Source organism: Corylus avellana, chromosome ca4, assembly GCF_901000735.1.
Source record: "Corylus avellana chromosome ca4, CavTom2PMs-1.0".
Classification (NCBI taxonomy): domain Eukaryota; kingdom Viridiplantae; phylum Streptophyta; class Magnoliopsida; order Fagales; family Betulaceae; genus Corylus; species Corylus avellana.
Window position 1 is genome coordinate 25,082,646 of NC_081544.1, and position 13,550 is coordinate 25,096,195.

Genomic DNA, 13,550 nt, shown 5'->3' on the forward strand with positions numbered 1-13,550 from the left:
GAACTATGTATTATTCTTCTCTATTATTGTGTGATTTACATACAACTCAATACTCCCTTTTATAGGCATGAAATCATAGAGGTTAATGAATATGAAATGGGGAATATGAAACAAAAGGGTTAATCAATTTATTACATGGATGTTATAGGAATTCTAAAAGATGACATGAATGTGTAGAATTCCAAGAGATGGAACTAAATGGTCATCCACCTAATGCATGAATGCATTCATAACACAGTTCTCTTTTTTCTTTTTCTTTTTTTCCTCCTTTGTGTATAGATGAAGCTTCACAAGTCTCGCAGTTATAGCGGTTGAGCAATAATTGGAAGTCCAACAAGTAATAGAAAATAGAAACATACTCCAAGTTCCTTTATTGGAAGAAAAATAGAAACATCATTAAACTACAAGACCACCAATTGTCTTTGTTGGAAGTTCACGGGAATGCCACTATTGAATAAGCTTTATTTCTATGGGTTTAGTTCAATCGATTTTTTTTTTTTTTTTGGTATAAAGTCACCTACCATAGATTTGTAAATTGTTTGGCTTGTTTGATAAAACTTTTTAAATAATGCTTTTTGCTTTTTATTGTAAAATGAGCTAAATATGAAAATAATTTGATGTGTTCGCCAAACGAATCTGTTAACAGTATACTCTGAAATTTTGTCTATCACAATTGTGACATTGTCATACGTACTGACAATGGGCATCATAATATTCTTTCAACCACGTGACCATAGACTATGTTGGTGTGCCATGCCCAAATAATTCCATTAGCCACAGCACTGTGAAAACCTTGTATGGAATTTTCTTTTTCTGATTCATATACAATGTTCAACTTCGCACCAAATTGCCCTTTAATGGTCTTAATTCTATTAGAGAAAACCTTTGAGCCGCAAAAACTGGACCATTTCATAAAACAAATTCTTGTTTTCCTTTTTCATCAACACCATTAAAAAAGGGCTCAACTCGTTGTTACGTAGCCGAGCCGATCGAAGGAAAACCCCATTGAAGCTGAAGAGTTTTGGAAGCAACTTTTTCCTAAACAGAAAGGCAACTGGCAAAGCATCTACAGTCAAAGGCTGAGTGGGTGCGTTTTTGACGCTTCCTTTAACGGGGACCCCACCCCAACTGAAACCGTGGGGAGTGGGGACATGTTATTGTTAAGTTGTAACCCTCCCTTACCACCGGGTTTTGACCCTTCAAACGGACGTTATAACCTATGACATTTAAACTTACGGCAAAATCCACGGCCTCGATTTGGCGAAGCCAAAAACTACTTATGATCTAACGGCTGAGCCCCCAATTACGTGGTCAATCCTCAGCCTTAGTAAGCCAAGATATGATCGGCACGTGTTTGGCCCACATTTGTTATTATCTCTATTGACGTGTTGTAGGGAACTTTTGTACCGTCCTTTGGTCAAGGATAGAAGCGTCATTTTCAGGATATTCAAATGTTTTCCTGTAGCTATCCCCGGAATATACTCTCTATTGTGCTTCATGGCAGTCATTGTCGAAGAAACGAGCACCAAATTACCACTTGACAATTATAGAAATTTACAAAATTGGGCATCTTTGGACCATACAAAAAACAAAAGAGCCCCTCTCAAAAAATAAATTTTATCATGCAATTCATCGGAAAAGCATTTTGAGCTCCTCAATCCTAGCCGTCCGAACCTCCTGATCGGTGAGGGCCCCAGCAATCATGCGCTGCTTGCGTGCCTGGAGTAGTTGCATTCTTTCCTCCACCGTGTCCTAATCACAGTGGCAATAATAAAGTAATAAATAAAAAGATTCAAACTTTGACCTCCTCCAAATCCCAACTCCATGGTAGGGAAAGCTTGGATCAATTCTGGACAGCTTGAAGCGGAAGATGAAAGAGTAAAAGTTTTACCTTAACAATGAATCTTCTAACACGTACTGTTCGCTTTTGCCCAATACGATGAATTCTCATGATTGCTTGCTCTTCAACAGCAGGATTCCACCATGGATCCTACAACATATTAAATACAAATATGGTGGGAAAGGGAAGAAGAGATTATTGTATATTTTGAGAAAAGGAAAAAAAAGAAAGAACCAACTGTCTGAGAATTTACCATTAAGAAGACATTAGAGGCTGCAGTTAAATTCAAGCCTACACCACCAGCTTTCAAAGACATCAGCAATACCTGAGATGCCAAAGAAACATATGATCAGCAACAATAATTCTCAAAAATGTAGAAGCAGAGTGAAAAATTCTGTTTACCATTTTCTCCTTGGTCTCGCTAAATTCCTTCAAGACATGCTCCCTCTGCTTCTGCGCAAGCTTTCCATCAAACCTTAAGAAGCCAATGCCTCTCCTCTTCAACGGGATCTCGAGGAGATCAAGAAACGAAGTCCACTGGCTAAAAACAATGCTCTTTTCACCAGAACCCGACCGGCGAATGCTTTCCAAGCAGTCCAAGAGTTTTGAAACCTTGGAAGACTCCTTCCAGTTCGTCTCAACATCAACCCAGAACTGGTTTTCTGTCGGGCACGTTATGAGATCGGTCTTTTTGAGTAATTGCCGGCAAATTGGGCACAGGCCAGTTGTTGGGGTCCGCCAGCTTGAGAGGAGACACTCCCTGCACATCCTATGCGCGCATGGAGTGAGAACTGGGTCGTCTGCATACTCCATGCATATGGGGCACTCTGTGTTTTCTCCCTTCCGGATACCTTCAACAACCTCTTCAATGTATGCATGGGTTGGGCCAGGCTGCTTTGAAGTGGAAGAATCGGGATTAATTTCAGAGAACCTTCTTGCAAGCTTGCTCAGGTCTGCATACTTTTGGGAACCAGCTCGGCTGCATATTTTCAAACCAAGAATTATTGGAAACAGAGACGTGGAAAGAATGTGGTAAAATGGAATTCATGACAAATTAATTAGCTCGTGCCATTTTTCCAATATTTTGCACACCTCATGACAAGAAACGGATGGTTGCAGCACTGCCGCAATCGAAGTAGTAGCTCAAGGATTGATGCATAGTTGTGAAGAACCTTGCCTTGTGCAACAAACTGGTCAAATTGGACCTGTTTTCATGAAAGATTGTGAGCTTCTTCATTGATAAAGAGACCGCTGCTTAACAGGCTAAGAATCCACTGAAAGCAATTCTAAGCACTTGAGTGCAGAATAAATAAACAAAAATAACCAAGAGAAACTTACTTTAGATCTCTTAAAAAGCGCATCATAAAAGTCACGCTCGGCTTCTGACTGTTCACACTCGATGATTTGAATGTCAGTTGGAGGTAGAACGAGTATTGGCCTAAAACCAGAAGGACCAAACGTTACAATGCTGACAAAGTTTGCAAACGATAAAATGATAGGAAGGAGGAAAAGAACAGGTTGAAAGGATATGAGAAAATAAGAGTTATCACCTTCCTGCTTTATCCTTTGTGTCCTTTGTCCTTCTCAGCATCAATGGCCTCAAAATAGCTTTGATCAGTCTCATCCCTCTTGGATCACCATTCTCATAAGGCTTTTGAATCAATTTGCTCCACCTATATTAAGAATCAGAAAAAAATAAATAAAAAAAAAGGATCAGCTAATAATGCACTCTAGCAAGCTTAAACTATTAGAGTTTTATAATCCATTGCGGTAACAAAAAAGTGACACCAGAAAAGTCAATATTGAACAAGTTTTTTATCCTACCAAGCCCAATTGCACCATGGTTCAACATGTAAGAAGCATAAGAGGCTGTAGAGGTCTTCCAAATTATTCTGCAGCAAGTGATGACAAAGAAAATCATTAAATTATTGGATGATATTCCAGTGAGTATTCCCTCTTCCTGATCTTCAAAGCTACCAGATAGATTATTTAGATGTAGGTTATTAGTTGAAAGATGGATAAAAATGCACAAGATATTAGTAGAATAAAGAAAAAGCAAAACAAATCGTATAATATCCTTCAGGGACTCCATATGCCCATACAACTATGATTTGATCTCACAAACAGAGCACATAAACATATAAACAATGCAAACCTGAAGAGGGGTTCCCGTTAGACACCACCTGCAGTGTGAAGACAATGTAAAGGCAGCCTGAGCACCTTGAGTCTTCCAAGATTTTATGGTATGAGCTTCATCTAGAACCACCCTATACCAACTGACCCTGTGGAAGATGCTGTTCTCTGCATCCTGTATCAGAGTAACAAAGTTCCCATTAAAAGATAAAAGAGAAAAGTGAAAGATAAATGAATATCAGGGTTACAAGGATTCTGGTAGATGGATTTTATGGGTGAGAAAATTAAGCAACTGGCAAATCGAAGATAGAGTATTTCCTTACATTTTTATAAGCAGCAGAAAGCACTCCATATGTTGTCAACACCACATCGTGTTCTGCAATGACCTTTGGGTCATTTGTTCTGCCCCCACCATAGTGAACAAAAATTGATATACTTTCTGGCTTCGAGTGGGTTTCAATCTCATCCTATAATTTTTTAACAGAGTGATATAAGACATCTAACGAAGTAGATAAAAGTGTGGTAGCATTTCAGAATTTAATGTTCGAAGTATCAGTAAATAGTAAAGGAAGCATTATAAGCATTTCTTTTCTCTTCAGCCTAGTGCCATCACTGGTTGACTCATGTCATAAATCCAAAAGGTGAGTTTTGAAATTACTTGGGTTTTGTCAAATCATGGCTATCCTTTAACTTTTTTTAGCATAAGAGAAAGGATATTCACCTTCCATTGCCCTAGCAATGCCATGGGACAAACAATAAGAGTGCCACCATTTGCTTTTGATGAGGTGTTCATATGACAATCTTTCTTTGTCTTCTTTGTAATTTCAGTAGTATCTGCAATTTTAGTGCCATACTCCTGGTTAGCAGGGCATCCTCTTCCTGGCCTTGTAAGTATTAGACCAATTGCCATCACAGTCTTCCCAAGCCCCATTGCATCTGCTAATATCTAAAGAATACTTTATTAAGTTAGAAATAAAGCATGCAGATAAAAAAAATAAAAAATAAAAACACAAAGAAAATATGAAACTGGTGATAACTGCAACTTATAAAAGAAATCCACATTGAAGTACGAATAAAGAGATATTAGAGAACTCACTCCTCCTCTTGCCATCTGTGTTGCAGTTGGAAATTTAGTAGTTGCTTCCCCTGAGAAATTGTTGACATAAATAGAGGAAGCCCGCCTGCAAAACAGCATGTCAGGTCAAGTTAGATACTTAATAGCTTTACTTAATCAAAAGGCTATGTTATTAGTTGATAAAACAAACTTCCTTTCCTTTTCTTCTCTCATTTTTTTTTTTTTTCAATTTTCAAAATCTACAAGAAGCTACATACCGATCGCATATACGATATGCTGCCCAGCATGGATGAAGAGTTTTTGCTGCTTTCTCAACATCAATTCCCTTTTCTAATTCTGACATCCAGTATAGTGCTTGTTTCTGGTACGGCCTAAGATCACACATGAGTGTACATGGGGGTTCCAGCTCCTAAAGAATTACAAGAGAGGAATCAAAATAGACAACTTGATGACTTCCCATACAAAACTCCCTCCAAATTCTGAAGATAAGAGATAAAATTCAAATTGCTCTACCTCTAAGTTATACACTTCTACTGCCCCCACAAGTTTATTCAGAGATGACTCTGTGACAGCTTGTTCATCATTGGCTTGTTCTGGATACTGTTGACAACCCTTTCTTCGCTTCAAAATAGGCAAGGCCGATGCGGCTTCTTCTGAATCATCCTGTTCCACAGTAAACAAAAAGTATTACTTTTGATACCTGTGCATGTCTTCACTTCTGAGATAGTCCATGTTATCCTTTTCTGTCACTGTATATGTATCAGTGCATGTCTATATGCACAGAATTGTTAAAAATCCAGAAAACTAATGCATATGAAAATGTGCAACATATAAGGGCATATTCAGTTATCTAATGGAAATTAAACTGCTTCATTGAATTTTTACATAGCAATTAAACAAATAAGTTTGGCATCTTGAGTGGCACCATAATGGTACGCAGCCAACTTTAGAAATTCATGATATGCCAGCTGCTATCAGTTGTCTTGTGTAAATAACCAAATTCTATTTTCATGAGCAACCAAGTGGGCCCCAATAGAATAGAGTGGTTGACAATAGAAAAGTTCAATTAAGGTCAAATACAAATGCTTGTTAAGTCAACTAAACAATCAAATAGCATCAAATCCAAAACTATCCAGGTAGACTTCTATGCACTCAAGCAATTGAGATAATGAAAATCACTAGATATATATTAAAAAAAGAAATTTAAAAAATACATACCTCTAGATTTAGCACACGTTTCCGCGAATGAAGGTCCTCAGGGGTAAACTCAGCCTGATTGAAGCAAAACACATAGTATGAATACAACATAAAAAAGACTTAAGAGGGAGAATACATAAATGTCATCACAAGACGTGTGCTTATATAGAACTTCAATATAAACAATAAAGAGAGTACCTTCTGATATGGTTTAATTTTCAGCGATTCGAACAGCTTGAGGAGAGGATAAAGTGTAGAGTCAATGTTACAGGAAGCATCTAGCCTCCACGAAGACTTGTCACCATCGGTGAATACTGAACGATGAATATAAAAGCTGCCGCCATACATGTAATTAATCAATTTCATTTAGACAAAAATGATTCCATAATGGAATGGTGATTATGAAAGCTTGCAAACTCCAAACCAGTCCGATTCATCGACTATGTAATGTTCGTTTCACCACAATAGCAAAAAAAAAAAAAGAACACTACTAAGATCTATTATTCGGTTATTCTACATTGTTTGGTATATATGTGAAAATGAGGATCAAGTAAAGAGCATAAATTTAGTAGAGAACAGCTGTTAAAGGACAAAAATTACAACTTTACCTTATATACAACATGATTTCTTGCATCATGGAAAGGTTTGATGGTGCAGCTACACAACGTCCAAGAAGTTTAACCTTAGTGCCATTTACAAGTGGAATAATACATTTTGCCCACTCCATTGGAAGCCGACCAATCTAAAAGTCAACAAAAAAAAACACAAAAAATATGACACATCTCCCTCTTAACTTAAATAAACATATACCCAAAACTCTAAACAAATCATATATCAAATTTCTCCAAAGAGGGGAAAAGACAAGGCGTATACAACATATAGAATGAAAACGTAAATTAAGTATACCTCTCCGAACCGTTTGGTAGAAAAGCGAACAATCCACTGCGCACCATGTCTCCAATGTTGGGAGGGAAAAGTGAAATCAACAATCTCATTGTCAACCAATTTCCTTCCTTTTGTGGTTGAAAGCGCAGTGACAATCGTCCTTCCCACCAGAAACCAATCTGACTCCTCCGGAAAATCCCCATCCTCCACCAAGCCCGAACTTATCCTTCGATCTTCATCTATTTCTTTCTTCACATTATGTGGTTTGGAAGAAAAGTTAGAACCAACCTCGTCTTTTACCAATCCATCTGGACAATTTGAGCGCATATTTTCCCTCACAAGGCTCTTGCCTTCAACCCCATCAGGCTCCTGCTTGGTGCTGACCACCTCTGTTTCCTTAGGCTGATCTTCGTTAATCTGGGTTCTCAGACACTCCTCCTCAGACATCACCTTCGTATTCGTCACTTTAAGAAACTCCTCAAACGACATTCTCCATGAGGCCTTAACCTCGTCTTTTACGAAGCCGTCTGGACAATCTGAACGCACATTTTCCCTAACAAGACGCTTGTCCTCAACCCCATCAGGCTCCTCCTTGACTCTGACCACTTCCGGTTCCTTAAGCTGCTCTTCCTTAATCTGAGTTCGCAGACAATCCTCCTCAGACACCGCATTCGTATTCGTCGCCTTAAGAGATTCGCCAACCGACATCTTATTCGACGTCTTGACCTCTTCTTTCCCTGAGCCGTTTGGGCAATCTGAGCGCATATGTTCACTCACAAGAACATTCACTTCGCTCTTGGGCTCCCACCCAATAAGCGGTTTCGCTTCTTCAGAGTCCTCAGAGTCCTCTGCCTTGATCTGAGTCGTAATCCGAGCGCCGGTGCTGGTAACTGTGCGCTTCACGGTTACGGGCGGGGTCAAGAAGCTCGGATTCTGAATGATGTCGATTTCATTCATGGGTTTAGCGTCCATGGCTTGGGATCAACGATAGAAAGTCGGTGCTAGAAAAATGGTTAATTAGATTCAAGAAAATGGGAAACAGCGAAAGAGAAAAAAGAAAGAGTTTGAGCTTCTCCGTGTGAGAGAAGCGAGGGAGAGAGATAGAAAATAGAGAAGCGATGGGATACGGAGGGATTTGGGTTTTGTACCACCACGAAAGTTTGGCGCGAAAGGTTTTTACTGTGTTCAATTCCCGGTCTTTTCTGCTTTTGATTGCTTTCTTTTCACGATTTGGCGCCAAAGGGCAGTAAAAACGGCAAGTAAATCTGAGGTGATTTAACCTACGTTATTCAATCAAATCAAAGAGATTGCTTCCAGATATTTTTGAATTTCACAAATTATCTAATTTTCATATTCTAGTTCTGAACGTGTTCATTATTGAAATTTTACTATTCCTAGGTCTATTTGTAATGGTAAGCAATTAAGAGATAGTTTAATTGGTTGGACCATGTTTAATGAAGCAGAGGTTACTAATTCGAATCCCCCTCTTGTGAGGACATGTAATAAAAAAAAAAAAAATTGTAAGCAATTTAATATTTTGCCCATGTAAGATATACCAAAAATATATTTTCTTATTCAAATAAAATGGAAAGGATTATTTTTTTTTTGAGGGACTCTTGAAGCAATAGAATAATAAATAAGCTTAAAGAGAACGAAAACCACCCAAGATGTAAGCTTTTTTTTTTTTTTTTTTATCTCTTTATAATTTTGTTTATTTTTGAGGAAATTTCATTTACATATTCTAATAAGTGTCAAGATTTATCTCTCACATGTTTTTTATTTTTTTAATATTTTAACAGTTATTTATTACCATTTCATTAATTTACAAACCCAAACATTAATTTTTGTTGTAATATATGTTGATATTTATGAACCATTAAGAGAGTTGTTGAAAGGATGCTTTGGAAGTTATGAAAGATTAGGTTTTTCTTTGAAAATGATTGATTTTTTTTTTTTTTTTTTTTTGGTATGAAGTTAGTGTGTTTCATGTGCATGTATGTGCTGTGGAAAAGAAGTTTTGGGGGAGTGGATATCAACATATATCAACAACGATGGCATCTATTAGAAAAAAAAAAAACAACGATGGCATCCAGACGAGCGGGTGTAGGCAACACTCGAATGGGGGAGGTGGAGACTCGAGAGGCTCATTGTAATTCTCCAATGATGTTATGGGCCTTGAAGGGTCCAGCGTCCTCCTCTATCCACACACTTATATTTGGGCTGAATGATGATGCCTGGCCCATAAGCCTAGTCATGTATTATTTGATTTTTATTATACAAGTCAACTCCTGATGGAGAATTGGACATCTCGACAAGCAACACTTTCCTAAATATGTCTCTATACATTCGAATCACATCCTCCTGAGCCTCTACCAAACTTTTAAAACAAACTACACTAATTGAAACACATATGATGATGTTATAAATTACCTTCATTTTTCTTGCCATAATATTCAAGAAGTCTTCAAAGTTTATGCTCATGTTAGGGTTGCGGCCACCCCTAACACCCCCGGGTAGCCACAAGTCATCCCTAACCACATGGGGTGGGCACAAAGTCACCATATATGTGTTGAGGTAGCTTGCGGCCACCCCTAAGCCTTTGGGGGTGGCTACATGGTAGGTTTGGGGGTGGCAACCCTACTGTTGACCACTCCTTCAAAATATATATATATATATATATTGTTTTTTTATGAAAGAAAATGTAACGAAAGGGTTTAGGAAATATTTTCGATTGACTCAGGAACTAAAAATTAAAAAAGAAAAAGAAAAAAAAGTTATAGGTCTTTTGTTTTCACGCGTTGACTCATATATTTATTATAAATTTTTCCTTAAAAAAATAAATAATAAAATACAAAATTTATTGAAGCATGTATTGCACTTTTTTATTAGCGTTCAATCACTTCAACAAACAAGGGAACAAGAAATAGATCTCTATAAAATTTATGGATCTGGCTTAGGTGCGGTAGTTCAAAACTACCGCACCATGCGGTAGCCCAAAATGACCCAGTTTGGGGTCGTTTAAGGCAATAAAAAAATAATTTTTTAAAGAAATAATATAAAATTAATTTAATATTAAAAAAATCAATAATTTAAAAAATAAAAATATTAAAAAACTAAAAAACTCCACTGCACATCATCTTCATCTTCTTGTTGCTCCTCATCTTCTTCTCTAGCTCGTTCATTTCTTTTCTTATTTTCTTCTTCTTCTTTATCTCCCCCAGCTTGCACACCGTTTTATGTTTTTTTCACTACCATTGACTGTTTTTTTAAGGCAAGCATATTTTTCCATGCTTCATCCATGGAAAATGACAAAAGCATATAAAATTCATTTTTATATAAAACAGCCATGGATGGACCATTTTTTTGTTTTTAAATCCTTAAAGGAAAAAGTGTGAGAATTGGGGGAGGTGAAAAAGAAGAAGAGGAGGTGAAGATGGAGAAGTTTTTTGCTCGATACGAAGCTTTAGGGAAAGTTTTTTGCTCTGATACAAAAGCATAAAAAACTACCCCAGGTCAATTACCCATAAATCAAACAAGAACAGGACCCAATAAAACTTACAATCTTTCCAAAACCGACATTTTCTTTCTATTCCCCAACATTTTCTTAGCAACCAAACAGAATACCCACAAACTCAAGCTAAATCCATAAAATCAATAGAAAAGAAACCGCCAAATTCAATACCCATATGAAATAGGACCTAGAATTTTGAGCTTTGAGTTTAAAGGCCTCCGGGCTCCGGCAATTGTTCTCCGAATCATCAGAGCACGCCTGCACTGCCCACGGTGCCACCTCTTCCTCTCTCTCTACCTCTCGGTTCACTCTCTCTCTCTCTCTCTCCGCCTCCTCTCTCCCTGAAATTTGTTTCAGGTTCCGTGGTTCGCCCTTCTTTTTTTCTTTTGTTCTTTTTTAGTTTTTTAATTATTATTGTTTTATCATTTTTTAAATTTTAATGATTTTTATATTATTTGTATTTTAAACCTAGTTTTTTAAAGTGGAAAACGATACCGGTTAGTAGAAAACGGCAGGCATGTGGTAGTTTTCACTACCGCATGCAAGCCTGATCCAAAATTTATAGTCCAATAAGATTTAGATTCCTTTCTTATTAGAGTCCTCTTAAGCAACACCTAATTAGCCTTTTATGCATTTGGTAATCTATTATTTTTCTATGTAAAAGAGAATTATACTGTATATGTTAAGACTCCCTCAAACTAGCCCTATCTTATGTTGCCAGTTGGTTCGCATCAAAATGCTAAATTATCAAAAGATTTCGGATTTCTTCACAGGCCGGCTTTTTTCTTCAAAATGAAAGTGAATAGTGTTTTATTATTATTTAATTTCAAATAATTTTTGAAAAGATTACTATGAAACCATTTTTAGGTCCGTTCCTATAGAGAGAATCCAAACGGTTTTGATCCCTTTTAACTTTGGGCCCATACCTTTCGAACTCAACCAAGAGACACAGATAGAGTACACGCGTACCAAGGCCTAACCGCCTGAGCCAATCAGCACCCAACTTCCACCATGTGCACTTTGGAGAAGCGCGGCAACCTCTTCATCCTAACCCTGATCGGCGATGACGAGCACCGGCTGAGCCTAGCCGTGATCGACTCCCTCCTCTCGGCGCTCTCCCAAGCCAAGTCCCAAGCCATCCGCGGCTCGGCTCTCGTCACCACCGCCCACGGCAGGTTCTTCTCCAACGGCTTCGATCTCGCCTGGGCCCAAGCTGCCGGCTCCTCCTCCGCCGCTCGCGATCGGCTCCACCACATGGTCGAATCCTTCCGCCCGGTTGTCTCCGCGTTGCTCTCCCTCCCGATGCCCACCGTCGCCGCCGTTTCCGGCCACGCCGCCGCCGCAGGGTTCCTCCTCGCGCTCAGCCACGACTACATCCTCATGAAGCGCGATAGAGCCGTGCTGTACATGAGCGAGATCGACCTCGGCATCACCTTGCCCGACTACTTCACGGCTATGATGAGGTCCAAGATCGGCTCGGTTTCGGCTCGGCGCGATATCTTGCTCGGGGGGAGGAAAGTCAAGGGTGAGGAGGCGGTGACGATTGGGATCGTGGAGTCGGCACACGATAGCGCGGAGAGTGTGGTGGAGGCTTCGGTGCGCCTTGGGGAACAATTGGCGCAGAGGAAGTGGAACGGTGAGGTGTACGCGGAGATCAGGAAGAGCCTGTATCCGGAGGTATGTGGCGTGCTGGGATTGGCTGCCAAAGCCATCATAGCCTCTTCTAAGCTTTAGAGTGAAACTAATAAGCAGCTGCTTAATATGTTTCTGTAATTTGTATTTGCGTGGAAACTGAAAAATCTATTACATTTATCCTTTTATTTTGTCTGCTTAATAGATATCCAGATGCGGGATTTCAACTGCAAAATGGAACTCGATCCTCATTTGTTTGTTTTGTTAATGTATAGAAGAAGTAAGAAGAAACTCATCGACAGATTTTGGCTAGCATTTGGATTTGTTGACCCACTTTCTGAAATTTAAACAAGCTTGACTAAGGGTAGGAGGGTCGGCCAAAACGAGCCAACCCTATTGGAGTTCCACAAATTATGTCGGCCATATGTCTTGATAGCCATACAGCACTCACCAATCGAGGGCGAGCGTGGCATATTTAGCCAACCGACCCTTTTAAATTTCTAAGTAGCATCGCAAGTAATATTTATAGGAAGCCTTTTCCAACACCTGTTCGTCTTTTTCCAATGTGGGATACAGTAGCCTTGAAGCATCTTGAGTTCCTTTCCAGGCTTCCACAACCTAGTCAAGTTTTCGCGATTGGGTTCTAACACATCTCTCAAAAGAGACTTTGGTGGCACTAGCTGCCTCACATCCTGATAAACACCGATCATTTCCAGCTCCTTTTGCTTGTTGGTTCATACTGATTTAACTTCTTTTTTCCCCTTGATACTTATTGGGTCTATGGGTTACACAACATTATATAGCCATCTCATATTCCCTTAAAACCCTCTTCTTTGGTGTAAACGGAATCTAATTCCAAATCTCTTCTAATCGACTAAAGATTTTATCAGCAAACTTTAATTTCATCACAGAAATGAAAACGTTGTTGCAATCTGGTTGGAATTATTTATAACGTTATAATCAACCTCAACTAAGAGTGCATTTGGCATGCGATTTTAAACCAAATTGTAGAAAACCTATCAAACCATAGATTTTTTTATAGTGTTGAAAGGACAGTAAAGTTTCCTAATAATCAACTGAGCTCATCTATGAGTTGTCTCACTATGCAACACAGCCCAGGGGATTGTTTTGCGTTGATTAGGCAAGACAAGCACTGGGGGGTAGCTCGCATGAACTGATTGTGCTAAATACAATCTGGGTTATATTTGTTGAAACCTTAAGGGAATCACTATCGCAAGCTGAAAGCTTGTTTTTAAGAATTGGTTCCTTTGATCCAG

General features: G+C 38.8%; 2 protein-coding genes and 1 non-coding gene across 3 annotated transcripts; 1 reads left to right on the plus strand and 2 right to left on the minus strand.

Moving 5' to 3' along the window:
• Nucleotides 1-1,512: 1,512 nt before the first annotated feature.
• LOC132178751 (DNA repair protein RAD5B) lies at nucleotides 1,513-8,636 on the minus strand. The gene is made up of 18 exons (XM_059591277.1): nucleotides 7,152-8,636; nucleotides 6,854-6,987; nucleotides 6,444-6,579; nucleotides 6,267-6,320; nucleotides 5,562-5,711; nucleotides 5,306-5,457; nucleotides 5,070-5,154; nucleotides 4,695-4,919; nucleotides 4,297-4,440; nucleotides 3,996-4,148; nucleotides 3,665-3,732; nucleotides 3,391-3,513; nucleotides 3,179-3,278; nucleotides 2,933-3,045; nucleotides 2,243-2,819; nucleotides 2,094-2,165; nucleotides 1,892-1,990; nucleotides 1,513-1,752 (listed from the first exon to the last, which is right to left on the minus strand). The coding sequence occupies exons 1-18, from the start codon at nucleotides 8,100-8,102 to the stop codon at nucleotides 1,630-1,632; spliced, it is 3,459 nt and encodes a 1,152-aa protein (XP_059447260.1). The 5' UTR covers nucleotides 8,103-8,636; the 3' UTR covers nucleotides 1,513-1,629.
• A 2,846-nt stretch (nucleotides 8,637-11,482) lies between these two features.
• LOC132178727 (enoyl-CoA delta isomerase 2, peroxisomal-like) lies at nucleotides 11,483-12,475 on the plus strand. The gene has a single exon (XM_059591246.1). It carries the CDS (start codon nucleotides 11,653-11,655, stop codon nucleotides 12,373-12,375), a length of 723 nt encoding a protein of 240 aa, XP_059447229.1. The 5' UTR covers nucleotides 11,483-11,652; the 3' UTR covers nucleotides 12,376-12,475.
• Nucleotides 12,476-12,639: 164 nt separating this feature from the next.
• On the minus strand, nucleotides 12,640-12,768 carry LOC132180186 (U11 spliceosomal RNA). The gene has a single exon (XR_009440074.1). It is a non-coding gene; the product is annotated as a U11 spliceosomal RNA (small nuclear RNA).
• Between the last annotated feature and the right edge of the window lie 782 nt (nucleotides 12,769-13,550).

Bases quoted from the DNA above. Each gene is read 5' to 3' on its own strand.
- LOC132178751 (XM_059591277.1), bottom strand. From the start codon at position 8,102: ATGGACGCTAAACCCATGAATGAAATCGACATCATTCAGAATCCGAGC. The intron at 3,733-3,995 runs GTTTGCATTGTT...CACTTGCTGCAG, and splicing joins TAACGGGAACCCCTCTTCAG to AATAATTTGGAAGACCTCTA. The intron at 1,991-2,093 runs GTAAATTCTCAG...AATATGTTGTAG, and splicing joins CCTCTAATGTCTTCTTAATG to GATCCATGGTGGAATCCTGC.
- LOC132178727 (XM_059591246.1), top strand. From the start codon at position 11,653: ATGTGCACTTTGGAGAAGCGCGGCAACCTCTTCATCCTAACCCTGATC.